Consider the following 27,586-nt stretch of genomic DNA (forward strand, 5'->3'; position numbering starts at 1 on the left):
GGCGATTACAGCAAGTGCGTAGTGATGCACAAGTGGTGAGAGGCGAGCTGAAGGCAGCAGGCTGGATGACAAAGACCGCACCGTTGCAGTGTGATGCGCTGCGCTCAGAGCTCCTGCCACAGCTGACCATCGCGAGCGACTGTCCCTGTCCTTGCTGTCTGGAAAAGCCTGTAGCCAAAGACGAGGAACATGACACAGCAGTGGCGCGCTCACAGAACACATGGTGTGTGCTTTGTTCTTTTTATTTAGGGCTCGTAACAAGAGGGTTTAGTACACAGCAACAGTTAATTCCAAGTACAATTAAAAAAATTTAAAAATTGGGTTTTGCACTCACTGGAAGGTGATTCAAATGGCACACACAATAAAACGTTACTGGCGGCATACAGCTCCCCAGAGTCCTGCAAGCTTGATCATTTACAGTGGGCTCTGCACTCATCCACTGCAGCAGCAGTGCCAAAAGCAAAAGCACAGAGTGCTTCTCCACTGACTGCAAACCAAAGTGGGGGTATCTGCTTTCAGAAAGAAGTGCATGGACAAAATCCATGTTAGACACTGACATCTCCAGCAAATTCATAGAAACTACTTGTCCATGCAAGTTGCAGAAGACACTTTTTCAAATGTGAAAAGAAGCACTTGGTCTTTACCAAAAAAAAAAAAAAATCTCAGACATGTCAGCACTTAGCAAGGTGCTGTAATGGAAATGAATTTGTACACAGCTCTTCCTCATTAGTCAGTAGTGGTAGGATTCTTAGGAGGTGTTAAGAGAAACAGGAACAAATGTACTGCAGATGTTTCAGCAGTCACCATGCTGATGTTCAGCAGGATGCTGGGTGTAGGCTTACCTCTGCACAACAGGCTGCTGCTGACTGTACTGGTTTGTAATACAGCTTGTAAAGGTGCTAATAAAATTAGTATGTTTAGAGTACCAAAGAAAAACACTTCCTGCATGGGCAGGAGATTGCACAAAACACAGGGGTGGGTTTTGTTTGAATGAAAGCAGCAGAAACACTATTGTCTCTGAAGTGTTCTTTGTAACAGCAGTTGGCAAAACTTGGCCACATCAAGGTTTCAGTAACCATCCCATGGACATGAGCTGGGAGGCCCACTATTCTTGCAGCTTCAAAACCAGAAGTACAGCAGTAGGACTGTTACTGCACACTGGCTGCAGCTACTGGGGGGAGGGGAAAAAAACAAAACACACAGCAAGAACCAACCACCACAAACTGTTCCCTTCTTGCACTATTCTGGCCTCTGTGTAAATACCATTTTATCCACAAAATGTGGCAGTGCCTGAGAGACACCCAACAGTGGGAAAGGTGACTGTATCTGTGTGCCCAGTAAATTCCTGAAAGTGATGCCCCATAAGCTATAGTCCATCATCTACCTGCTAGGGCTCAATTTATGCCACCACCTTCTCTAGAGAGGAGAGTTGTAAATACTTGCCTTAGTGAATTCAATAGCTCTGTACATTTCTCACTGCTACTGTTGTCAACATAGGAGCAGGAGTCTCTGCGCAGGTTTGGAATGCTTCCTGAAATGCTGCAGTGCTCAGTCAGTGACTCCACGCTCAATGCAAGTAGGAGCCACAGTGCCATGATCTTTCCAACAGAATTCTCTAGCAGCTTCCACCAAGTTGCCCTGCAGAGAATACAGACATCACCTGTTGCACAAGATGTCCCATCCCACCTCTGGGAGGAAAAGCCCTGTAAATGGTCTCCAGTTTACCAATCCATGTAAAAATCCCTACCTTTCCAGAAAGGACACGTAACTAATAAAAAGAGAGCTCACTTCTAGCAGAGACACATCTGCAGCACTTGCTAGAGGGCAGGAGAAGTTGCTGAGAAGAGCACAGCACTAAATCACCATCAGGCACAGGTGGGAGACACCACAGAAGCAGAATGGGTTGCATCACTGCACAACCATCTTCCATGTCCAGTCAGCTATGTGCACATACGCACCAAGCCGGTAGCCTACTTTCTGCCAAAAAAGGAGCTTTGGTCTTGCTGCTTCCTCACTTGCGTTTCATGACCACCTGAAATGCCCCAGATAAAAGTGCCACTTTTCAGAAGCTGCATCATGGCTAATGTCAGCTTTGCCTGTTACCAAGAACTCTCAGCAGCAAAGAAAGAATATGCCCAAGAGCTGTGAAAGGAGAACAAACTGCTCTAGCAAGAAGCAGCTGGGTCTAAGCCTGTCTAGTAAGCCACAGAGCACTGGGAGCTGTGGTTCAAATGAACTGCACTCTCCAGCCCGTCAGGAAACAACTAACCACGGGGGCAAACTGAGTCCCAGGAACACGGTCAGCATCCTTGGAACACACAGCAAGTTTGGCCATCTAGCCCTGGAGCCATGCTGACGTCTTGTCCTTGTGAGAGCAGAATCTGGAACATGCCTCTCCTGGCCCTCTCAGCCATCTGCTGCAAAAGCCAGTGAGAGAAACAAAGATGAAGGCATGGTAGAAGAAGAAAAGAAGGGATTGGAAGGGAAACAAACAAGAACAATGCAACCGCAGCCATCCCTGTCAAGCTGGAATGAAGGCACCAAAATAACCTGCTCTGTACCTATAATAGCTGGGGACAGAGTCAGCCAGCCCTCCTCTCATGCAGGCACATAGCAGAGACGCAGCTGTAGTTAACAGCTTTGTCCCTCGTGCCATGAGCAAGGAAAAACTTTCTGCTACAGCAAACCAAAGCAAAGAACAGCATTAGAGGATGCTCACCGCTTTCTGTGCACAATGAAAACAGCTGGCTGGGCTAAGGCAGCTCTCACAAAGCGAGAAACTTACTCATTTTGGCCATACAGCACTCTTTGGCCTGTTCTGGAGTGTTTCCTTCCCCTGTCTCTCACACATGCACAGCGCTGATTCAACAGCCTGTGATGCTGAACACCTTCAGCTGTGGCAGCAGAACTCGGTGACGTTGTGCGCCTATTAGAAATACTGAGGTGTTGCTTCCCACCTCTCCTTCTCAGCCCCCTTTTAAAGTAAACATATAAATTAAAAACAGAGGGGGAGAAGGTGGTTTTGGAAAGAACAAGGGACAAAACTGGAAACACAACCCTCACTGACTTTACTAGCATGCAATCTATGTAACATTAATATACAGTGCCTGTTTACCTTGGCCTGGTCTATGACCATTACATCACATCATCCCCAAACAAGCCACAGAATTTAAATCTGTACAAAATAAAAAATATGCATAAAGCTCAACAAATTACTTTACATTAGTAGTGCGTAATAAAGCATAAAACCAGCAGAAGGTGACCCAGAAATTCCATCCTCAGCATCTCTTGCAGGATAAACAATTCCACATGCTATCAGCAGGAACCAAACTAACCCCATCAGACCAACACCAGTTCTTTAAGGAGCTTCACACATGCCACTTTCAAGGTTTTGCAATAATTGTCAGCTTCCAGGAAGGAAATAGTGTCTTGGCTACACAGCTGTGAACCAAGCAGGGAGAAAGGAACCTTTCTCTTTGCACCAGTTGTACCTCCTGTAGGCTTCAACCAAACTCATTCTCTCTGCACCGTCACAGGAGTCAGTGCACTCTTCCACAAGCTCACAGCAGGAGATCATGTTCATCCTTATCTCACAAACACACCTCACCTGTTTGTTTCCTTGTTCTTCCCCCTCGGGCAGCTATGGTCCCTTCCTGCCCAGGTGTGCACCCAACTCACACCTCCATCCTGATACGGCACTAATTATCAAGCAAGGGGATTGGGCCAATTACCTGTATCATTGCCAATACCATCGCAAACCCAGCTCTGGTAGCAGTCTCTTGTGCACGGCTGTTTTACGCACAGGCCAGAGCAGACAGCTGCAGCGTTCTCTCACCTTGGACAAGCGGCTGTTGGTACAGGCTGGAACTTGGCCAGGAGACACTCCAGAGCTGTCCCAGAAGATGCCCTGGCCCAGGAGGCTCTCACAACACACAGGTCAGCTCCATTTGTGGGCTAACAGGACCACAACAGGAAGTTTAATCAGTTCACTCTGTTAATGCATCACATTTACTCAAAGATAAGGTTTAGTCCTTCCTAAGGGCAGACTAGAACAGCCATCACCGAGCAGCATTTTCAACTGAGTCTAGATTATTAATAAAAAGCAAATTATCAACACAAGGGGCTACAGAGCCTTCACTTGGTATTACTCCACCCCAGATCCACCAGTACAGCTCAAAATATCTATTTCTTTATAATAATCAATGGAGAGGGCTGGGGGAAGAGCTAGGACAACTACTACTAGTTACTGCTTGGATTTCCATGGGAAACCAGTACACACAACAGCCCTTTTTACTTCCACTGAAGAGATTTTGGCATCAGACATGAAGACGACAATTGCCGTTTGTCCTGCCTCTGGACAGGGCTCTCACAGTACATATGCAAATCTAGTCCTCAAGTACAAAATAGCCAATTTACAATACCTGATTGGATTTTTTAAGATTATATTGTGCATAAGACTAAAGTTGGGGTAAGTTCCTCTAGTGCAAGCAGGTGTGAGTAGATTTGAACCTTAGATCACAGCCCCTAGAGTTTATGCTCAGACCCCAGGAGGACCTGTAAACTTTGTTTCGCATTCACTGTCAATGGCATCTGTGAGTTCTGTTTAAACCGGCAGCACCCATGGCCAGTAGCTCACTGTGGAGAGGAGCACATTTACATCAGTGCAGAACACAAAACAAATCAGTGGCATCAACAGATGAGGAAACGGGAGTGGGGGGGTCCCCTGGGCTGCAGCCATCTCAGTTGTCTAAACCGAAAGGTGAGTGAATGAAAGCCAGCTCTGTGTGCCCGTGTCAGCCTACATATGCTGAGCAGCTGCAGAAGTGTTTATGCTAAAGACGTATCCAGCTATCTGGAAGTCAGTTACAGGAACGGCTCCGTGTAGCAATCCCAGCATTTCCTAGCACACGACTGTTCTTCCAGCTGCACAGGAGCGTAGTGTAGAAACAGGAGGGATGTGCACTGGCCAGTAACCCTTCACCACAAGCATCCAGGACATCCCAAGCGCCAGGCACTGCTGCCAAGGGTGGTACCAGGAGGGCACAGAGGATTCCTGAGACAGATCTCAAAGCCTGTCAGAAGAAGTCAGAATTTGAGTGAAGTATCAGCTACTCAATGAGTTTGTTACATCTGGATGGGTCAGCTTAATTCAATATCAGATGGCTCAGGATAGCCTCTGCTGGCAGCCGGAAGAGCCGCTTGTTCAAACAACTCAAATCACTATTGTTCTATAATGAGGAAAAAAAAAAAAAAAAAAAGAGTGGTTGTTACAATTATCCTTCATTCAGTTATATTGGATGGGGCCCCAGAGGCTGGTGGAGATCTGGGAAGCCCTGACAGCTCCTGCAGCAGGAGATGTGGTGTTCTGTCCTCTGGTCTTCACTCCGAGTAATGCATGATCGACTCCACATAGTTCCCTGGGAAGAGCCCTGTCACTCCATTCATGACGCCCTCATACCAGCCATCATCGTTTTTCTTGATGACATAAATGATGGCACCTTCCTGAAATGAGAGCTCGTCTTCTTTGTCTTTTGTGTAGTCATAGATCGCCACCACTAGGAAAGAACAGAGCGTGACTGTTAGGAGAGGCACAGGGAGGAGGAAAATCAACCTGGTACAAAGTTGCGGACATTGGACGCAATCAGAGAACTCACTGCCTCATCTGTACATGAGCAGAACAACTTGCTGAGAGGGGCAGCTTTTACAAGAGCTTGTGCCTTGAAGTACATGCACCAGGACTACTTTCACTCTTTCATAAATTTTATTATTTCCAGACCCACCAGAGGAAAAGTTTAATATTCCACACTTTTGGTGTGGAATGATAGAAGGAGGTGGATGTAACTCCCCATTTTTACGAACAATCAGACCTAGTCCAAGATGCATATATTAAATATATGTGCAAAACTAGATCTCTGCACAACTAACAGCAGGAAAACACAGAAGAGGGAGAGTAATAAGAGCTCTCTTCAGATCACAGTGAGAATGAGCCAAGGCGGATGTCTCAGACTTCCATCTGCCTCGGCTACCTCCACACTTCAATCTGCAAAATGCATATGTGCACTTCCAGAAGCCAGAAGTCACTCCCAGGGTATACAGTGCCAAGGTGGGTGAATCCCAGTTAGGAGCCTGGAAGGAGTAAGGTGGTTCTCTGAAACAAAATGTATGCCTACTGTATCAGGGCATTTTTCTAACGGCTGCGGAATATTTTACTGAAGGCACAAAAGCTGTTAGGAAAGTCAAAGAAGTTGGACAAAGCACTGGCAAATATGAAAAGAGTATTGTCCTCAAGTGGCAGAAAACAGACACCAACTTGATATGTTTTTCCATTCTCAGTCCTATCATTATGTGTTCCATAGAGAAAATAAGCTATGCCAGACTCTGAGTACCTTAACAAATACACCAGTCACCGCTTTGAGCACTTGGCAATGAAACAGGCAGTGCTGCCACTGAAACAAAATGAATGTTGGACAGGGATCCTAAAATCTTGTACTGCAGATAGAAGGGAAGATACTCTAAGCCAAAGCAAGGAGAAAAAAATGAACAGGATGTGTTCATGAGCAGTGTCCAAGCATCCTATTAAACTCATCATTCTTTTCAAAAGAAAAGAGGTCATTTCCTTTTGAAGGAGCAAAAGAATCAATACAAATATTTACTAAGGAAACCAAGATCCTGAGGAGATTATAAAGTTAAATATATAAATCAGTCCTGGTGGAGAATCAGAATATGTACAGAGATATTTTTTTTTTTTTTAATTAATAAATCTCCCAAACAGGAGATTTCTATAATTTGACCAGAGCATATTTAAAAAACACATGTTGCTGGTTCTACACTTATGCCAGCACAGCTGTTGAGTAAGGAAACAAAACACAAATGGAGAAATCAGTAAATTTTTAGCTTATAAACCAGAAGTTACTATATGAACACTTCATACTTTCAATTCAAGTCCTTCAAAATTCCTTTTTCATTGCCTTCTATACCTGCTTATTTTAAAACATTTCTTTCTAGGAACACCGCGCTGTTATTCTTCATTCTCCTGATAATAATAAACTTCCAATTCCTTCCTTCCTCATTTTTGAGTACACTCTAGTCCTTTCTTATACTGAATGGATTCATTATTTCATGTTCACAAGTAGGCAACTCTTCCCTAAGTTTGTGATGAAAGTTCCCTTCTTGTTAAGCCTCTTAGAAAACTACCTGAAGCCTAGTTTTGTCTTTACATCACCATTGCTTCCTCTTGCACGTTACTTTTGTACTAGCAACGTTCCTTTCTCTAAAAGACTGTTGAGTCCTTCTGTCTGTAGCCCCACCAGTTCAAGCTGTGAGCTTGTCACAAACCACGAGTTACCAGGAGCCCAGGCCAGTATTGCAAAAAAAGCTCCAGATGGGCCAGGAAGCAGCAAGACTGACTCAGGAGGTGGCATCCTGCCCGCTGAGACTCAGCCAGAACCTCTTTTGCTTTCTATCTGAACATGTTTCAATAGAGATATGAAAAACAGAATTACTCATTTAGGTTGGTATTCTTCCAATCAGTGATCTTTGGTTTTTCAACAGTTACACTGAGTCTGGCTGAACTCTGGTGCATCAAGCTGAGCACAAAAGGAGGCCAGACTTGATCATCCAACTGAAATCTGATAGCTGCGTGCACACTCTTTCTCTATGTGGTTTGAGGGCAATTTTTCACCCTGGACACCCATTTCTCTTCATCTGATTTGCGAACTGGGACAATTTCTTGCCTTTTTGTGCCACACACCCAGACACAGAGCTCAATGGAAAACTCCAGTGTGCTTTCCTGCACGTGGCTGGCTGGCTGGCGCCATCACAGCCGTGTGGCAGCATCCTCAGGTTCAACATCCCCAGTAACTGTATCCTACCTAAGAGTTTCTCCATCTGTTCAAAATGGAGCTGCTATCGCTTCCTTCCTCAGCTGTAGGTTAGAGCAGGTCTTGGTGTTACATGTGCCTCCCAAACCGCATGGCCCCTTCACAGAGCAGGATCATTCTGAATCCCAGCTCAATATACAGCAACCCCCTGCATTTGACACCTCCTTGGTGCCCCAGCTTCTACATTCTCACTTTTGCAAAGATTATCTAAACTCATGCTATTCAAAACGCTTTCGTATGAACTTAAATAAGTGAACAGTCATACCAAAAGAACAAGCACAACTCCTAGGAACTGCTGCTCTACTTATTGGGGGTAATGGTGTCTGAACAGCCATTTCCCTCCATCAGGTTTGTCCGCTTTGAATCATGTGGCATAGAATCCTGTTTATAGGAACTTAAGGAGTTGCCACAGGAATCTGTATTTTGCAGTGGATAAAGCATTACTAGTGCGCAGCAGGATAAATGTACGCATTCTTTGAGTATGGCAGTTGTAGCATGGGACTTTTCATTAACTTCAAAGCTTATTTGCTACAAAACTTCTCTCCCAACTCCAGCAAAGCAGGCAAATCTAAAGACATGGGCTGAATATAAGTAGAGCTATTCATACAACTACAACTGAAACCACACCTGTGTCCATATCCCATTTTTTCTGCCATCCTAAAACTACTGTTTAACAGTTCTTCATACATTGTAAGCACTTTAATTTATTACTTTAATGAGTGTTTTTAAGAACAGACCAACCTTTAGATGTTTTAGTCATCTGGTTTTCAAAAGACCATCTCTACTGACTCTAAACCTACCCTTTTCTAAGTAGGTCCTTGGTGCCCAAGGAGGGTCCTCCTCAGCGTATGGATCACTGTACTCCACCACAGCTGCCTCCTCCTCCTCGTAATCCTCAGGAGGTGGGGGTGGAGGTGGAGATTCATCAAACACCGGCTCATCCACGGGCGGTGGGGGGGGAGGAGTATCTGAAACTGAAAATAAGCAACAGTATGACCACGAAAATGTCTCTAGAACCACAGTAACAGGTTGAAGTAATAATCTATATCCCAATTAATTGCACGGGGACCAATAGTTAGAAATTAAAGAAATACACTAGAGACAAAAAAATTCAGAGAAGAATCAAGTTTCTCCAGTAACATTATTCCCTTTTCACCTCTCTTCACAATTTCAGACAAACTTTCAGAGGCAGCAGAGAAGGCAGAATTCTGGCTATATACAGACAACTCTTTCATCCACTCAAAACAAAAGCCACATCCAGTAACAAATCATAGCACAAGGAAGCAGCAAACTTACTGTTTTCTTGAACTCTGGCCACAAATCCCATTAGCGGTAACTGTGGAGTTACCTGTAGGATGGAGGGGGGAGGAGGAGCAAGGGAGGCTGCCGTAGAAATTAAAAAGAGAGAGGCATTCAGTTAGAAACACAACAAAGCAGCACACAGGAAAGCAGACATCGTCACCACTCAGACAGGGCAGCAGGCTGCCAGGAAGCCGAGACGAAAACGCCAACATTCAAAGAAAAATGGCTCAGGTGGTTTAAGCATATTTGAATCCTTACTTCAAGGAGACTTCTCTATTTTTAAAATTTCCAGCCCAGTTCTTTTTCATAAGATTAAGAATCTATGCTGAAGTACTTTTCTGATCTGACTATGAGATTCCCTTAAGCTGAAGTTCACACTATATGAACCAACCTCACAAATACATCAAGAGGATTCTCTCCCTATAATCCTCCACCTCTCAGATCAAATCTATATTTATAGAGGTGACTTAAGTACCAGCATCCACAAATCCTTACGAATGAAAATGCACATAACCAGTTTTCTCCAAAACATAGGCCAAAAAAACACCCATCATATGAGGCGGTTATTTTAGGTGAAACAGAAACAGACACCTTTGAGAACTGGGTGTATGTGGAAGACACAGGACTTTGGAGCTTATTGGTAGAACAAAGCGCACTGTGGTGCTGCAGAACAACAGGGTCTGTTCCAGATGTGCTGCATCTCATTCCCACCTGATTTCACAGACCACTACACTGAACTACGAACAGCCCTTTTACTGGTACCACGACAACCGATTTCATACAATACATATGAATTCAAATTTTAAAAATATATTACCAGCCAGTTGCAAATATTACAACACTGAACTGTGGTTTGAGCCAGGAATAAAAGTTTCAGTTATCTAGTTAAGTTTTAAAATGTAGTTAACTAGTTTTATCTAGTTTTAGTATTACTTTGCAAGAGTGATGCAATAACATTCTTTAAGCAAGTTGCAAGATTATTTTTCAGAAAGCACACCTCACAAAAAGCACAACTAAATAATCTTCTTGTTAGTAGTGGCACACAAGAACATTTAGTCATGTCCAAAAGAACGAGGGAAAAAGGTCTACACTTCATGTGCCAGTACATTTATTTAGCTTGCAGAACAGAACTAAATTAACTTTAGGCTAATTCCAGAGCCAGTAAGAAAGCTGCCAGGTATGATGTAGTATTTTTCCGACTTGATTCACATCATCATAGCAAATGAGAAGAACTCCAGGGTATTTAAAATTCATGTCTCAAAATTTGTTCTGTTTGCTTCTTTCAGTAACAATTATCTGATGTGGTTTGAATGTCTTCTGTCAATCACATTCACATTCCTTTCACAACCACACACCCCAGACAGAAAAAACACAACAGAGCAACCATCCTTTCTGTTGTAGAAATATCCTTGTACCTACACATAAAGCAAGCTCCTTTATCTCACCATTTAATTTATATTTCTTGAGAAAAACTGAAATACCTCTAATGACAGCTTCTTTGATTTGAATAATGTGATCTCTAAGAGTATTTATTCCTCCAAGTGTAACCACAGTAGCTGGAAAGAGATTTGGTTTTGCATTTTTTCAGAGCAGGGGAAGGGAACTTGAATGCGAAGTCTTACTGAAATGTAGTAATCTTCATGAGTTCAGCATTCTTGTGCAACTATAAGTCGCTGCCTTTTTAATTATGTATGCTATAGAAGTGTTCAGTTTCAAATGTTTCCTCTATTCAACATCACATGGATTCATGCAATTCCATATGAGACCAGCTTCAGCTTCCTAGGTCCCTTCAGTGCCCTTTGTTCGTGTGTTATGTATACTTCCTTGAAAGAAATAATGAGGCTTTCCATGTAGAAAAATGAACTTAGATAATGGTATCTAAGGCTGCAAAGTCAGAACACTTGTTAGGTGGCATGGCTGACAAGAGTTGCTTTGGGACAGACACGTGCTGAGATCATTTAGGGTTTGCATTTCTTAATATTTTCTTTTCAGTCATTAAAAAGGTCTCACCATGAAGTGGAGAAATTACATTACTTTAAAAGTGGCTTTCAAAAGAATAGGACAAGGCAAGTCTTTCATTTTCCTGTGGACTGAATAAACAAAAAGCACAATGCCAACATGCTAAAAAATGGAAGAGGAAAAAACAGTAGCACTGTTCTATTGCCAAACAGCCTGCAAAGAAGAACAAGTCATAGCTGGCACACTCCCCTGCTGTTGTAAGGTCTCTCTTGCACCTCTCACATTTGTGTTTTCTCCCTCTCTTCAGGAATGCTGAGAAGCAATTGTGGCCCCTGTCCTGTCCCCACTAACCCTGACACAACAGCCCCTCTGTTCTGAGGGTTTTCATCTATTATGCATTATGCTTGAGAATCCTCTTCTTTCAATGTATGGGCCAAGAGAACTCTAGTATATCTGCAAAGCTAAGAAATTCAGTATTCTGCTAGGTATATTAAAGAAGTCTCTTACTACAACTGCTTATTTATGCTGTATCAAGTATGCCAGTATAATTGAAGTATTGTGATTTACAGCTCAAGTGACTAATCACCATAATCACTATCTTCTTTTTGGCTACATAGACTGAATTGTGGTTATGTAACATTTAAAGTCTATTTGGCATCTTCTGTGATTACCTATTAACAATGCAATGGCAGCTTGCAGCGAATTATCCCTTTGCTAAAGCAGAAATGCACAGCAGTTGTCAGAAACTCCCTGGATATCCTGAAAATCCTCTTTAAGGCACAGGTAATCCTGAAAGGTTTCTTTTATTACTACTACCCTTTCCTGCTTGCCTATTCCTCTTCAGTCTTCAATATGCACATAATGTGCTTAACAAACACCACATAATCAGGCAACTGGGATGCAATTTAGTCCTATAACCTCCTCCAGCCCTGTCCCCAGCAGCACCATCCATTTCCTTCTCAAGTTAAACACACAGATCTCTGCAGGGTAACTCACAAGCAGTAATATTTGAACCTGATCAAATCCCTTCAATGCAGATTGCAGCATTTGACCTCATTGCAAATTTAGTGCTCAACTAAAAAAAGAAAATAAAACGCCAAAAACCACCACCACACCAATAAGAAAACAAAAATGCACTGTAGTGCTTGCAAGCTGACATGCAATCTTGCTGGTAATAGGGCATTTCAGTGACTGGGAACCTTCAGGATGTCCCCTCATCTTTCTGTAGTTTTGTCAAAAAAGAAAGCTTCCCCTACTCCGGTATCAAAACCTCCGTGTCGCATCAGAAGCACAGGGAAAAGGAATCCCTCGAGAAAAAGCTACTGCGTTCTGCCTTGACACATGAGACACACCAGTCCTTGTTAGCATCTCATCCTACTGCACATGCTGCAGTGAAGGACTAAGGCTTGTCTAATAGGGACCGTGAGGTCAGAAGTAACTTAGATGGCAACAAAGCCAATATTGTTTTAGGCTGCTTGCCACGACAGAAGGTGAACACTCTGTACTTGGACTGCAGTTTTGGCACGGGCACCAGCAGTATACTGGAAGTTGCCTGAGACTAACTGCTAGATCTGGAATGGGGACATAACATAAGATTTCAGAGATCTGAAGGATCCCCATTCAGCAATGCGTTGAATTGAAAAGAGCAGAGAAACTTTCTTACCTGGGTTCTGGTTATAAAACGGCCCTCCGTTCATCTGGTTCTGAAGGCTTGTCTGTGATGTGATCGAAGGAGGACGCCGATATGGCAGAGATCCCCCTATTGTTGGGGGGGTGTGTCGAGACGCAGGCCTGTTCATGCTGTAGAACTGAACTGGGTGACCTAGGTTAGAAAGAGAATTGTTTTAGCAAAGGGAAGAGTGATGCCTGCCTTTTTTATATCTGCATTCAAGATTCAATGGCTGTAAAAAGATTTTGCTTTTGTTTCTAAGACAGTCTGCATCCTAGGAGCGGTCAGCCCGTTCGGCTGCCAGACTGGCAGGATTCTGGATGTCCCAACAGCAACACAAACCCAGCTCTCCCAACTGCCTCTACTCAACACTGCTCACAAAAGCCAGGAGGAAACACAAAAGTGTCTAAGCTACAAAGCTTTACAATAAAAGAAAGTAATTCCAGTTATCCATTTTATAATGTATCATAATAACTTCTTGCAAATTTAGTTATTTATAAAACTGAAAAAAATAACACTTCACGGTCCAGCAATTCAGCAACATAGACATAGAAACTAACTATATGCCCTTTCCGCGATTCAAAGTTATTGCCTTTTACAACGGCAAACCACAATACTAACTATGTTAGTGCTGCTTAGGAAATATGCAGAAAATCATCTGGGGAGAAGAGAATGTTAGAAACTGCTTGAAGGATGCAATAAATGAAATCATACTCCAAGACCCTTTTTCAGGAAGCTGCCAATTGAAACAACTCCTTAAAACTCGTTCTCCATTTCAATCGCTTCCTGTATCAGAGTAATTGACACTGAATCCAAGCAAGACCATTAAGTTATCTTCTGTGCTCACATAAAGTTTTCTGGCCTGTATTCTGTATGTAAGTCAACAGTAAACCGGATTTGTTATACCCATAAGTGTTACTACCCTCCCTAACTATTCCTACTCCATCATTTGTGCTAGAAGTAAATTTGAGCTTTGAAGAAAAGAAGGGAAGAAGGGAAGGGCACCGTGGTTGAGGAGACATGCATGCAGGGAAGTAAACAGGGAAAGAGAACAAATGAATTTGCAATTGTTTAAAAATCTGCATTGTTCTCCACTATGTTTTGACTGCTTTGCAAAACTTCACACTAGGTCAGTAAATAAAATCACGCTGCTTGCTGTGTTACATGCTTCTAAAAGCAAATGCATGAACTAGAGATTCACATTCGTCCTGCTTTGTACAGATACGTACATCTCAGAAAATGCACTTTTACAGATGAGGAAGAAGAACAGTTAAGAAGCAATCCTCCTCGTATTTTACATTTTCCCTGATGCATTTTCCAATGTGTCTATCTCCCTGTTACTTAAAGCACCGGTAGAAATTAGTGGTTATTGGAGATAAGGGAGGAGAGAAGAACTCAGATAAGAGATCCTTAAAGACCAAAAACTACAACCTCAGAAACTATCCAGTCTCTTCAAATATTTTATTTCAGAGAAGGCATGCTAGCAACCTCACTAATAGCACAGGGAAACAAAAGATGTTAAAAATATTAAGTAACTCAAAATTTCTCTTATGAGATTGTGAATGCGAATTCTAACCATTAGAATACTAATCTCTTACTGATTTTGACTTGTCAAAACTAAAGAAGCTATATGGCTTAAGAAGTGGGGTACTGACATCGCATTAAAAACAGAAAACTGATAGAGGCCCCATATAGCACAGCTCATCTTCTAAACAGGAAAGTAGTTTGGACATCAGGATCCTCTTCTGATACCAACATTCATCATGGTTGAAGCTTCTAATCGTAGTCATGGATTCTAGTGTAAGTATTTTCTAATTTTATACAAACCACAGCACCTTAAACTAAACACGATTTCAAGAATGCTTCTGGCACGCAATGGAATTCTTACTGAGACACCAACACAAATAAACACATTAATCAATCCACACCATTGTGATCGGCCTCCGCTATAATTAAAAGTAACGAGACATGCAGGTAACTGTGGATGAATGTGGCTGTCTACAGATCATTACCAAGCAGGTGCAACTCCTCAGCAAAAGCTGACACAGTGTCAGGGTTAATAAGCACTACATGCTGCAAATTCAGCATATGGGAAAAGGAAAAATGTAGGGTGATTTTATAAGCATTAAAAAAAACCAAGTTGCAATATACGCCATAAGTACCACCTAATAATACAAAACACTTTAATACTATCCTGCATAATAAAAACTTGTATTTTACCTGACACTGAACACACTAAAATTGCCCCTTTTATCAGTTCATTGAAAGGAGAATTGTCATTTGAAAGCATTGGTGAGACAAGTCACATAGATTATACTTTGCTGGATGCACTTTTTTTTTACTCCGTTACTGAAAGGGAATAATCAGACTCAGAACTATCAGTGCTGGTTCCCCACAAACATAATTATTCTATGAGATCTCAGTATCCAAATCGCAATAAAATGATAATATAATAAATAATTATATCAATGTTTAAAATATCAAATTAGAAAACTGAATTATTGCGGTTTGCGAAAGTAGCACACCTTGAATTGTCTACTATAACCATGACCTTACAGTTGGGTATTACCAGATATTTCCTAGGTATATTTAAAATAAAGAAGCCCACTGCTCCTGACGTGCCTGTGCAAAGCCTTGGATGGTGACTGCGTCTGGGCTCACCTGCCCAGCAGCTGCAGCAGACACTCACCTGCCGAGGGTGTGGAGGAAGCGGCGGGGGGAGTTGGAGAGGTGAAGCCATCAGCAAGGGGCTGCGCTCCCGCAGCAGCAGCCGCAGCATCTGGGGCAGCGCAGGAAGGGGCAGGAGCAGGAGGAGCGGGGGCAGGAGCAGAGGTAGCAGGAAGGGGAGAAGTGCCAGCCGAGCCAGCTGGGGCTACGTGAAGAGAGGAGGAAGAGGTGGAGTTAATAAGGAGATCTGTTAGCGAGGATCAGAGACAGCCTTTGAGTATTCAGTGTTAGCTATTTATTAGATGCATAGTATTTGAGAATGCATGAGGAAATGAGAGAAAAATGGAGCTGTTAAAGAAAGACGCATTCCTACATAGACAGTAAATTAGGGTCAAGCAAATCCACTTCTTCTTTCCAGGTCTGAAGGGAACAATCCAGAATTTTTCACTGAAACCCATTACTTGTCTTTAGCTTTTGTACAAACCAGAAAACATACAGAAAAGCCAAAAAAATTCCAGTTCTTTGGTTCAGAAACATCATGTATTTCAGATTGCATTGCAAGGCAGCTATATGCTCTTCTTCACTGAGCAAAGGAAAAAGGAGTACTAATATCCCTTCTTAGCTCTGGCAAGACTGGGGCAATTACATCCAACAAGTGTCTTTTTGTGACAAATCAGGTTACGCTTGCATAAATGTACTAAAGACTTACTCTGTGCCTGCCTCTCATTTAATCTAATTTTCTAAAAGCATGCTTCTACATATCTGCATGAACAGCCCATGGAAAAAAAAAAAAGTATTTGCTTAAAAGGATAAGGGGGAAGCTTCCCTAGCCCACCGAAAAAGGTGGCATGTCCTGCCTAGTCACATGCAGCCAGCCAGGCAGAACATTCTGACAAACAAATTCTATAAAAGCAGCATTAGAGCACATCAGACACTCCCCAGAAAGGTACTACTTGATTCAAACTCATACTATCAATAGCAAGCAATTTTCGAGGCTTGCACGTTTCTGGATAATGAACTTTGAGATTTCTCTTGCAGTTTCTTCAGCACTGTGTTTAGGAGACTTGCAAACGCTTAACGTTAACGCTGAGTCAGAAAGAGGAACAGCAAGTCTGCATTTACCTGGATAGACACTGGGAGGAGATGGTGTGGGAACAGCAATAGGAACACCCACACTTCCACTGCCACTGTTCTCTCGACTGCTGCTTCGACTGCTCGGGTGGCTCCCTCCGCTACTGCCACTGCTGCTGCAAGGAACCACAACAACCCGGCCATGAACACGCTGCTGTGCATGCTGACACCTAAGATCCCTCATACAGCATTTTACTAATTCAGAAAAGTAACAGGGAACAAGAGAAAAGAAACAAGGATGGTGCAAACCTATATAAAGCTTAGTTTTCCTAAGACCCTTCGCTTTATCTACAACACAACAAGTTTTTCAGTTAGTCTTAGTGAACTTGACCAAAAGTGAACCACTTCCGGAACCTTGTTCCAAAGCATGTCACTCCAATACTGTTAACCCCCTGCTGCGCAAATACTGGCCTTTCTCCTGTAACTTATAAAATGCATAGACCGTTCGGACTCTGATTTATATGCTTTCATATGAGACTACTGAAATCTAGAAATTGTAAGACAGTAAATTCAGATTTTCTTCTATTATAAATCCATCTGTTTTAGCCTTCCCAAGTACTTATGTTGTCTAAAAAGTAAAGATTTCAGGGGAAGTATTTAAACCTGTCACATCACGAAATTCCTTTTATCCTAGAGAAGAGGCAAGCCTTTTGCAGAACCTTTGGTAATACACTTCAGCTGTACTGTTTGAAGTACCAGTATCCTCAAAATACTATGCTTTTTCAGCTACTCAATCTATAAACATCAAAGGCTGTTCAAACAAAAATGCAAAATATAAGCATACTATGTAGTCCTTCAACATCTAGGAGTCAAGTTGTGCACAAAGTCTTTTCCCAGTTTTCTAAGCGTTTCATAAAATAATATCACAATCTACCTACTTGAAAGACGTCATAATTGTAGTAATTCATTAAGCACTGTAACCAAGTGATAGCACTAAAATTAAGATGACTAGAGGATTAAGTGCAGAATCTTAACATGATTCACTATTCTGGTCTAATTTGAGTGCATTCTCATGATGCCAAGTGATGTTCTCAGTCCATATAATGAATTAGCAAGCTTCACTGAGAGCTGCGGGTGGATTTGATATTTCTCATAGCATTTTTTGTCCATATGCTCATCCAATACTAACCCCACTCTGTAGAGGACTACACTGAATACCTGTATGTGCGATTCCTCTGGTTCACAGAAGCGGTTCTAACAGGGCTCTGCTGAGACGGAGCCATATTGCGCGTTGGACTAGGCACGTAGTCATTGGGGACCACCGGAGGACGTACCGGCTCCAACGTACGGTAGGGAGAGTGACGCCTACACGAGGACAAGAACATTTCAGAAGCAAATCAAGATAATACCACATCTTCCTAAGGTCAAAGTCAAGTTCATAGACTTAACAGGAAAGTACTTATATCACATACAGCACAAATAATGAATTACTTTTCCAGTTGTTTAGCACCACCTGTCAAAGCCACACAGTTAATGAGTTTTTACTCTAAAGCATGTTGTTGTAAGTGTTCTGCAATGACAGAAAGGTTCCTGCTGGGAAAGGCTGAGGATGTCCACTGACTTCTGTCAAAAACGTGCTAACTGATATATTAAAGACATGACCAGTATAAGAGGATGTGGATATAACAAGTTGTGTACAACTGACCTTTGCAAACGGTTAAAACAAACAAACAAAAAAAACCCACCAAAAAACTCCACACTACAGAATAAGAAAATCTTCCCTTTTTCCCCTTCTGTTCCCCAGCGCTGTTTACACGTTCAGTAACTGGACGTACCCAATGGTTCCTTTTCCTGACATGGGTGGACTTGGTGGCTTCTGGGTGGGTGGTGTTGTACGAGGCAGCCCACCCATCTTCATATTCTGTGTGCTGACCTGCAGGACAGAACGGGGAGAAGAACAGCCTTCGCTCAGCCCAGCTGCTCACCACAGATGCTGAGGTGCCTTCAGCAATTCACTCTTAAGGAGGGGAAGTTTTCAACAAACAAAAAAATTGAGAGGCCATGCATTTTATAGGCAATTTCCACTCTGCTAGAAGTCAAGAGTTGTGCTCAAAGGACTCTTTATTACACGGGGTTTTTAAAAATTGTATAAACAAAAAGTGAATTTGCCTTTCGGCTTTCACATAAAGATGAATCACTGACAATACAGACACTATGTCTAACGTGGTTAAACCTCCCAGTCACCTCTGGAGATAAAGGCAGATATTTCAGATTGCACTAGAGTGCTAAATTTGCAAAAATATTTTTGAACACTTCAAAAATACTAAGGTTTATCTAATAGGCCACAATTTAATATAATTCATATAAACATGGAGAAGTCAAAGTAATCTTTAAATATGATCTGTTAATGTTTTAATGTTTTCACAGTATGATAATATTTATTGTAAATATTATTTATGTATATTTAAACATAGTGAGAAAGCTACATGGAGAAAAATACAAATATGTACTTTTCCCCCCACCAAATCTGTAGCAATTTAATCTCTAGGAACTGATAAAGAAATGGAATGAAATTTAGCAGTGATGTAGCTGCGGTTGTCCCCTCCTCCTCCTCTTTCAGGTTAAAATATTAACAAGGTAAATGTAATATAATTTAATTTCTTTTAAAAAAGTCATCTGCATTCCTGACTGATTGATCAGTCTAGGAATCATAAGCACTTGTTACCAATGTCGGCACTTTGCTTATCTGTGTACGGTCAGCCAAGCATAACCTTCTCCATGCAGGCACCTTTCAGGAACCGTGACACCGTCTTCTGACAGGTCTCTGTTAAACAGCTTTGATTCATGAATGCTCAAACTACTGCTGAGACCCACAGATATTCAACAACCCTCAATAATTGTGCTTCTGTCCCCTTTTCTGTTCCCGTCATCCTCTGTTTCAGTGTTTCTGTAAGTCTTTCCCTACTTTACCCACCTCTCATGTGAAGAAGGCACATTGAGATCAAGGCAGTAAGAGTATTTGCAAACATAATTAAAGGCAAATTACTCTTTTAAAATTTGACTATACGACTCACTTAAAAGCCTGGCAATGTTTAGATTTGTGAATTGAAAAACATTGAGAACAGAATACAGAGTAATATATTCAGTATTCTAATCCACTGAAACTTGATTCCCCGGCTCTAAATAATTCCAGCACTATCACATTTTCAATCTGCTGGGAGGAAAAGAAAACCAAGTGTTGGAAGGGGTATTTTGTCAGATTCAAAACCAGATGTTTGGATTTAGGGATTCAGTTGTTCAAGAGTACCTTGTAAAGTCTATTTAAGACAGTATTATTTTGCATGGCATTACAAAGTCCTTTAAGCCAACTCTAAGCAACAAGAAATCTAAAGTTAATTCAAGTGAGGGACGAGGTAAGCACTGAACTACAACTACTTGAAGGGAAGAGGGAAAGTGTAAAATGAAATATATTTTATTCTATACACGGAACATTAAGAAATAGCACAAAATCTGATTTTTTTTTTTTTAAAGTTGCAGCACCCCTTCTATTTCCTCTTTCATTAAAGACGTGTGTTTCACTCACCAACCTACTTGACTTGTCTAGAAAATCACAAACAAAAAACGCCACCTTACTTAAACACTTGCTGCAGCATCACTTGCTATATTTCAAACAGCCCATTAAGCCCAGTAGGGCAGGGGTGTGGGTGTCTTTAGATGAGCAAACTCACACCAACCTGTGTGCCCCTGAACAGCCCATTTAGACGTTTTAACTGACTACACTATTGTTTCTTACCACATGATGTAACCACCAGCTATCACTTTACAGTTAACATAAATTCCATCTATTTAACCATGAAAAAGCTTTTTTTTCGTATACACTACAAATAAACACACCCTTGACATTGGATGGGAAGAAAGCTTTGCAAGATGTGGCTGAAGAAAAACCGATCCTTTCTTAGCCAACAAAACTTTTGTCACAAAGAAGCCATTCTTAAAAAAAACCTAAACTGAAAGATGGGGAAATGCACTGACAGTAAGCTTAGGGTCAGGGTCTTTAAAATGACTTTTCAACATTGAAACTGAAATATTGAAAGAGTAAGTAATAAAGTTTACAGGGCTGTCTTCAAATCTGACAGGATTGATGGTTTAAGATTAGCTACTCTAAGTGAAAAAACCCGACCTGAGTAACTTCCCCTTGGACTTATGGCCAAATAATCAGAGAACAGAAATGAAGAATATTAAATTATTCCAATAGTTCCCATCAAAATGGACAGATCTGTGGAAATAATACCATGAAAGACACTAAAAAGGTTACAGACTGCATTTAGGGAAATAAAAATAAATAATCATAATAATTTGAAACTAGACAAGTTGCAACTTCAGTTGAGATGCAAACATCGTAACACTTCCATATGTCCCCTTCTATGATGACTTCCACTAGGAGGAGAGGGGAAAAGAAAAAAAAAGGAAAAGAAAAAAAAGGAAAAGAAAAAAGGAAAGCCTTTTATGTCTTCCCTTGCAAAACTTTACTGCCTTTTCCATTTGCACATATGGTTGTAGAGATAGTTCCCATGCACAAATCCAAATCCTCATCCACACACACACCCCTCGTACAAACATCTACAATCCGAAGCAACCACTAGAACTGAAGGTCACATCTGCATTTGTTGTCAGGTTTCAAAAATCCCTTTGCTGGAGTAAGTCGGAATTTGCCAGAAGTTGATCTGTTTACATGACGTTTCCCCTATCTCCACACAGCTGGAACTATCCAGATGCAACTGGTTTTCATTAGAGGGTGAAAGCAGAGCAAGGCATCTGGCTGCTGGTGGCTGGTTTAAGTGCAGAACCCCACGAGCTGGGCCTGCTTTGCAGTTCAGAGTTTGAAAATGCTTTTAGGAAAACAGAGCCTGCAACCAGAAACACAAGAAGAGTATCTCTGCCTTTGCTCACAACTGCCAAAACAACTAACCAAAAGAAAATAAGAGGGGCCGTAATGATTTAGGCACAAAGATCAGAACAAACTCCAACAGCTGCCTGTTGTGAGAGCAGGAAGCCAACCCTGTGAAGAACCAAGTCATGCACAGGCTCGATGCAGAACGCGTGCATGGATTTTTCCAATTCTTTTATTTGCCTCTTCCCACGGAAGCAAAATAGTACAAAATATCACCAACTGAAATTACATGGTAGAACACCAAATAATTCTAGGGAGATCTCGGATTTTTTCTTTTTTTCCTTTCACTGGATGCCTTGCAGAAGTTTTTTACATGTGAATTAGCAAGCACCTGCACTACAGAAGAAAACATCTTCTACCAAAGCTGTAACTCTGTCAGCACTGGAGGTGGAATTTGAGGTTTTGCTGAGAGAAACTACATACACAAAATAAGCAGATTGAGCTTTTTTAGCACTCCACTGTATAAGCAATTTGTAGTGAAATAAAACTGGTTGAAACTGAGAAATCCTGCAGTTCACTCAATTCAATCCTTGGGAACGTTTTCATGAGTAAAATAATTCTCTGGATGACAAGTGCAGAAATACACAGTTGGTCAGATAAAGGAGCTGGTCATCAGACGTGCAACACTATTTGCGCCAATGCACTGTGTATTTTCGCAGCTGTAAGACACTGTCCTAGTTTTGTTAAAAAACAAGTTTCTCTTTTAGTGAATTTGCCTGTCAGCTAAAGGTTCATATCAGCTGCATTTTCCTGGAGAACCAGATCCATGTTTTGGTAAACACAGCAATGGAATGCAAAGTTATTGATAAGCATGGATGGACATCTCAACAGAGAGGCAATGAGAAACAGGTGACCAAAAACTGAGCAACTTGAGTATAACATCCCATTCACGTGATACTTCATATAAAAGTGGGAGATCACGAGGATCTCATCCATTTTCCTTCTGGCCGACATTAGGAGAGGACCTTGCGAGTCGTCCCTGCGAACTGAGGCCAGTGACAGACTGAATCCAGCTCCGGTTGGCTGCAGAGTCCAGTCCAGGACTTCGGGTGCCGGCTCTGCAGTTGCTGGGACTTTCAAGATTGGTTTTGTATATTTTGTATTATTTTCTCTATTCTCATTAGCAGCATTAGTAAAACATTTTTAATTTTTCCAACTCTCTTCTCTCTGCCCTTCTGTCCCTCCTGATCGGCTGTGCTGAGTGGGAAGGGCGGAGAGGGATGGGCAAAAGAGGTAGGGAGGGAGAGGAGGTGAACAATACATCTGCCAGGGTTTGATTGTCACCCTGCAATCAAAACCCTTGACAGACACCCACCTGCAACAAAGACTTCAATGCATAGTTTTACTCTTCTGAAGAACATCTCATTGTCAGTTCAATTACCAAAAGAATAATGGGATTTTTTTTTTTTCCCCAAAAAATTCTGAATCCCAGATGTTCCACACAATCACACCTCAGGAGGAACTACTTTCTAAAGCCAAAGTTGGACTCAGCCCAGAAATCTTTATGTGGTGCTTTATAGTCAAACTGGATTTTCTAGAACCTTCAGGATGTCAAAAGAATCCTGTTTTGTCCAAACTCTAATAAGAAAATAAAACGGCCCATCAGTGACTGCAACGAAGAAAACTGAGTTTGCAAGTTATGCTTTTAAGATCACTAATAAAACCATCATCCAACATGAACGGTGCTCAGAATAAGGCATACGTGTGTGCAGACAGAAAGCATCAGGAAGGAGAAATATTTTGCAATTCTCAAATAAAAAGCATTTAAACACTATGTGACTTGAAATACTGTACATCACACAGTCATATAAAAATGAATTTCAAATGACATGTGAGAAATCTCTCACTTATGAAGCATTTTCCATTGTGATCAGACGTGCTTCATACAATTAAATACTTTCATTAAAGTACCACCTGGTCAATGTCACAGGGACATCACTGGGACATCTACAGTAGTACCTGGGTTTACAGGCAATCTTTTCAGGAATGTGCACAATTTTCTGTTAGATTTTTCCAGCCATAGAAGATACTTAGTCATTAAAAATATTTCACATCAACTTGGAACTTCATTTAATTAATATACCCATATTACATATTAGTATTCCACGTTGTAAGATACAGTTCCCTCTTTAAAACTGTGGTGGCTGCTACTAAAAAGCTTTTGTAGCCTCTTTCCCCAAACCAGTTGCCCTTCAGGAGGATGATGATCTCACAATACTCAACAAAGGCTATAATTAATGTGCTATGAACTCCAACATAGTATCATATAACTTCATTTAACTGCTTGTCTAATTTATTTTATGATTTATCTTGCTACTTCTGCAGCCACTAAGGCTACTAACATTTAAACCTCTTCAACATCCTTGAGAATTTGGCCTGCTTCAGCCTGAGTTCTTTGATGCACTATTTATTTGACTAAATAAACCACTTAGCTTGTTGTTTATAGGTTAATATTTTACACAACTCTCAAATTCGTGACTATTTCCATACGAGTGCCTCTCAGTATTTAAATAGCACTAGCAGTTTCTGCAAAAAAATCAAGGATACTGCAACTTTAAAAAATAACATACAGATTTGAATTTGTTACACACCTTTGGAGCCCATTATCTGAGCAATCTCACACTGAAACGTTCATCTCAATTAAATAATAACTTACACCGCATATAGGATAAAAAGACTATTACACAGGGGGAGGCTCATTCAGCCACTAGCTATTCACTGTATCTTTTTGTCTACACAAGATTAGCACAACATTTTTGCCTTGTAAATGATCTGGTAGACGTGCTGAAGGCAGTCGATATTTTGCCACAAAACTTTTTAAAATGACTGTTTCAGCTTTGTTACATAAATACATCAACTCATATCACAAAATGTTTATCTGCAATGAAATCATTCAACGGAAGGTCTGATACACAGGAGGGAGAGTAGGCGTTTTTTTAAACAATCAGTAACAATCATATTCATCATCTCCCCGTGTGTAATAGTCTCAGAAGAATAAGAATGGAAATCCAGCCCTGGGGTTTCTTACCTTAAATCTAAGCAACCACTTAATGCATAAATGGAGCAAATAAAAGAGGTAAGGAAAAAAAGCATTGAAAGGTTAGTTGGAACTTCAGGATATGAAGAGAAAGGAAAAAGAAAAAAAAAGTTAAGCTTTCAGCATTAACAAAATAATGTATCAGTAGATCATAGAAAGAGTGATTAAGGCAGAATGTGTCATGAACAAAAGATTTTCAAGCTGAAACTTTTCACTTACATTGATCACAAAGCCTTTACATCAACACCTTTAATGCTTGTACAGTGTTTACTCAAGTTCTTAGAGTGCTAACAAAAAACCAGCTTCTTTTAGAATGAAACATGAGATCTAGCTGGATTAATTTCAGAGATTAATTTCTTTGAGCTGTCAAAGAATAGCCTTATCAATACCTTGAGTTCATTAAAACTGCTACAGACATTAGCACATTTACAACTAGCTGAAACAGAAGCCTCTAGAATTTTAAGCTAATACAAGTTCTTTGCTAGACAGTGCTGTTAGTTAACTCTTAACCTGATGCCATGAGATATCTCTTGAACAAAGACCAAGAGCAAATCATGACGTCATGTAAGAAGTAGAGCACTCTATATGGATACTGCACCACACATCAGTATTTTCTAAACTATGTCTTAAGACATTAACCAACAGTGAAATCTTATTTTAAAACCTTTTTGACATTAAGTCCTACTTCTTATTGGCACAATAACGCATACCTTCTTTCCTTCTAATATTTTTTTTTTTTCAAAAATACTAGTCCTTCCATTTGAATACCATTTCATCTGTTTTCAGTTCAGCTAATCTAAATGTGTCATCACATTTCTTACACCTTTTGTAACACTGAACATTAAATATGCAGAACCTCAACTGTGTGACTCCAGAGTGCTACTCTGTTTCATCCATTTAAATCAAAACTAGACCCGAAAGTATTAAAAAGGAAACATATCCTGATTTACTAGAAAATAATCTGTCTTTGAGTTTAGAGTTCCACGGAGCTATTAACCAAAATGGTCTCTGCTTCACACAGCAGCGCTGGGAAACCAGGTCCCCCTGTACTGGCCAGAGTGGACAGGATTTTTTTCATCTTCTTGACTAAAGAACTCTTGGGAGGGATGAACGGATCTGAAGACCTGGTAACTCAGGAAACATTTGAAAAGCTTTTGCAGCATTGTAGCTTCAGGGAAGGAAGATGAGGAGGCACTGCTGGAGTGATAGAGTGGCACTTAAATTCTCACCTATTAAGAAACTGTATTGTAGAGCACCTTTTCCTTAAGAAGGTATCCACTGATGCTTCACATTTCTGAATGGAACAAACAGGTGCTCAGGTGCCTAAACTACTTCTCTCAACATGGCACACTGGATTTCTTGGCCAAGGACACTCCGTTTTTCTCCCGTATCATTCTCTGTCTGGTTTGCCATCTCTCAGGGGTTACACTGAATGCTTGCTGCATTAACTCTTTGATTGCCTTGACAATGCCTAACTCTGGGTTCAAGTACTAGAGGGGAAGCCCCATAGCAGAAAAAGTAGGAGGACAAAGAATGCAAACTCAGGCACCCTGATGGTATCTGGAACTTTGATGCTATTTGAAGGGAAAAGTGCCACAGCTCAAGCAATAAAGAGCTATAAATAGGGAAATTTAAAGCTCCCATGCTTTTTTTTCTTTGCTCTCCAGTAGGAGATCTAGTAAACTAATCTGTACTTACTCAAACAGAACAGGTTCATGAGCACAACTGGTCACTTTCTCATCAACAAGAAGGTTTACTCTTCCGTGCTGAACACAGGATTAATCTCATTGGAACTGATCTATGTATCCTAGTGTTAAGGATAGTATGATTTCAAGTTCTCTGCTTACTGTTTCACAAGTACACAATACTTATTCATATTCTAGATAAATCGAGTACATTGTAAATATAATTTGTAACATGTTTCAAGCACATCACAAGCGTAACAAATGGATGTAAATACATATTTGAGTCATCATCCATTTGATGAACTATGTTCTTTCAGAAGAACGTAATTCATTGCATCACAGTGAGTATGATTCTGCTACATTGAGGTAAGTGGGACATCAATTTTAGTGGTTTAGAGCCAGTACTAAATAAGATTGTGCTACAGAGCAATTACAAATGATTCTTTCATGAGTTCTAAAATAATCTTATTAAAACAAAAGTGATCATTAAAATATTAGCAACAGTAATCCTACAGGTTAATATGCTCCATCCATATCCAGAAGGAGTTCTGCTGACCTGTATAAATTCAAAATTTATAACAATTGGCAGTAGACTGGTACTAATTTACTGGTCAAATCTATAGCTATTAATGCTGAGTCTTTTTTGCTTGGTTTAGTTTTCCAAATCAAGCCTAAAGAGTCTCTTGTCTTTTTAAAATGTGTTTAGGGTTACAAACTGAGGCTGACTCTTTTGGTAAGAAACGCAGAAAAAACACTTTCCATTAACAAACAGGATGTTGAGAAGGCCTTGAATAAAACTGCTTAGAAAAGATATTTAAATAGGACTGTCCAGAATTTGAATTTTACGAATTTGCTTAAACAACCTATTGCCATTTTAACAATATCAATAACTTAATCTGGTTAGGTGTCAAGCAAAAGAAATTCTGGTGTACTTTGACTGGAAGAAGCATCTTACCTTACTGCTACTTAACAAGTTCACAGATTTGTTAGTTTGTCATGTAAAAATGACACCGCTTTGTGCTATTTACCTTTCTTCTCCTGGAACTTTAACACTGTCAGTGTTCTCATTTCCGTATTTGTTTTCCTGGCAGCACAAGTTAACAATGAGCTCAGACCTGCTGAGGCTGTGTTTACATTCAGGACATGCTTTTAAAAAACGCCTAACTAAACTCACACATGATATTATTGCTGTCATGCACACTGATCTAACACTTGCTTAAAATGGCCACCAGTTGTGTCTCAGTCTGATCTTTGCCCTGAAATTCCTCTTTTTTTCCTAGTCTGAAAGGGAGAACCAGCTGGCTTCAAACCTGGCAGCAATATTCCCATTCTGAAACTCCATATGGCACAGAAACTGTAGAGAGC

At 40.9% G+C, this 27,586-nt stretch overlaps 1 protein-coding gene across 19 annotated transcripts in view; it reads right to left on the reverse strand.

Moving 5' to 3' along the window:
* Positions 1-221: 221 nt before the first annotated feature.
* Positions 222-27,586, reverse strand: part of ABI2 (abl interactor 2) — a 65,203-nt gene continuing 37,838 nt past the window's right edge. For 2 of the 19 annotated variants that reach the window (XM_065840451.2, XM_071811477.1), the window contains 9 exons: positions 24,528-24,545; positions 18,384-18,481; positions 17,767-17,913; positions 16,600-16,724; positions 15,500-15,682; positions 12,805-12,963; positions 9,177-9,263; positions 8,681-8,854; positions 222-5,555 (listed from right to left, as the gene is read on the reverse strand). In XM_065840451.2, coding sequence (XP_065696523.1) covers positions 5,380-5,555; positions 8,681-8,854; positions 9,177-9,263; positions 12,805-12,963; positions 15,500-15,682; positions 16,600-16,724; positions 17,767-17,913; positions 18,384-18,481; positions 24,528-24,545 — 1,167 coding nt within the window. In that variant the 3' untranslated portion in view covers positions 222-5,379. The remainder of the gene's footprint in view (positions 5,556-8,680; positions 8,855-9,176; positions 9,264-12,804; positions 12,964-15,499; positions 15,683-16,599; positions 16,725-17,766; positions 17,914-18,383; positions 18,482-24,527; positions 24,546-27,586) is intronic. The other 17 variants (XM_065840460.2, XM_065840453.2, XM_065840469.2 and 14 more) reach the window with 12 other exon arrangements.

This window comes from Patagioenas fasciata, chromosome 7 (assembly GCF_037038585.1).
Source record: "Patagioenas fasciata isolate bPatFas1 chromosome 7, bPatFas1.hap1, whole genome shotgun sequence".
Classification (NCBI taxonomy): Eukaryota; Metazoa; Chordata; class Aves; order Columbiformes; family Columbidae; genus Patagioenas; species Patagioenas fasciata.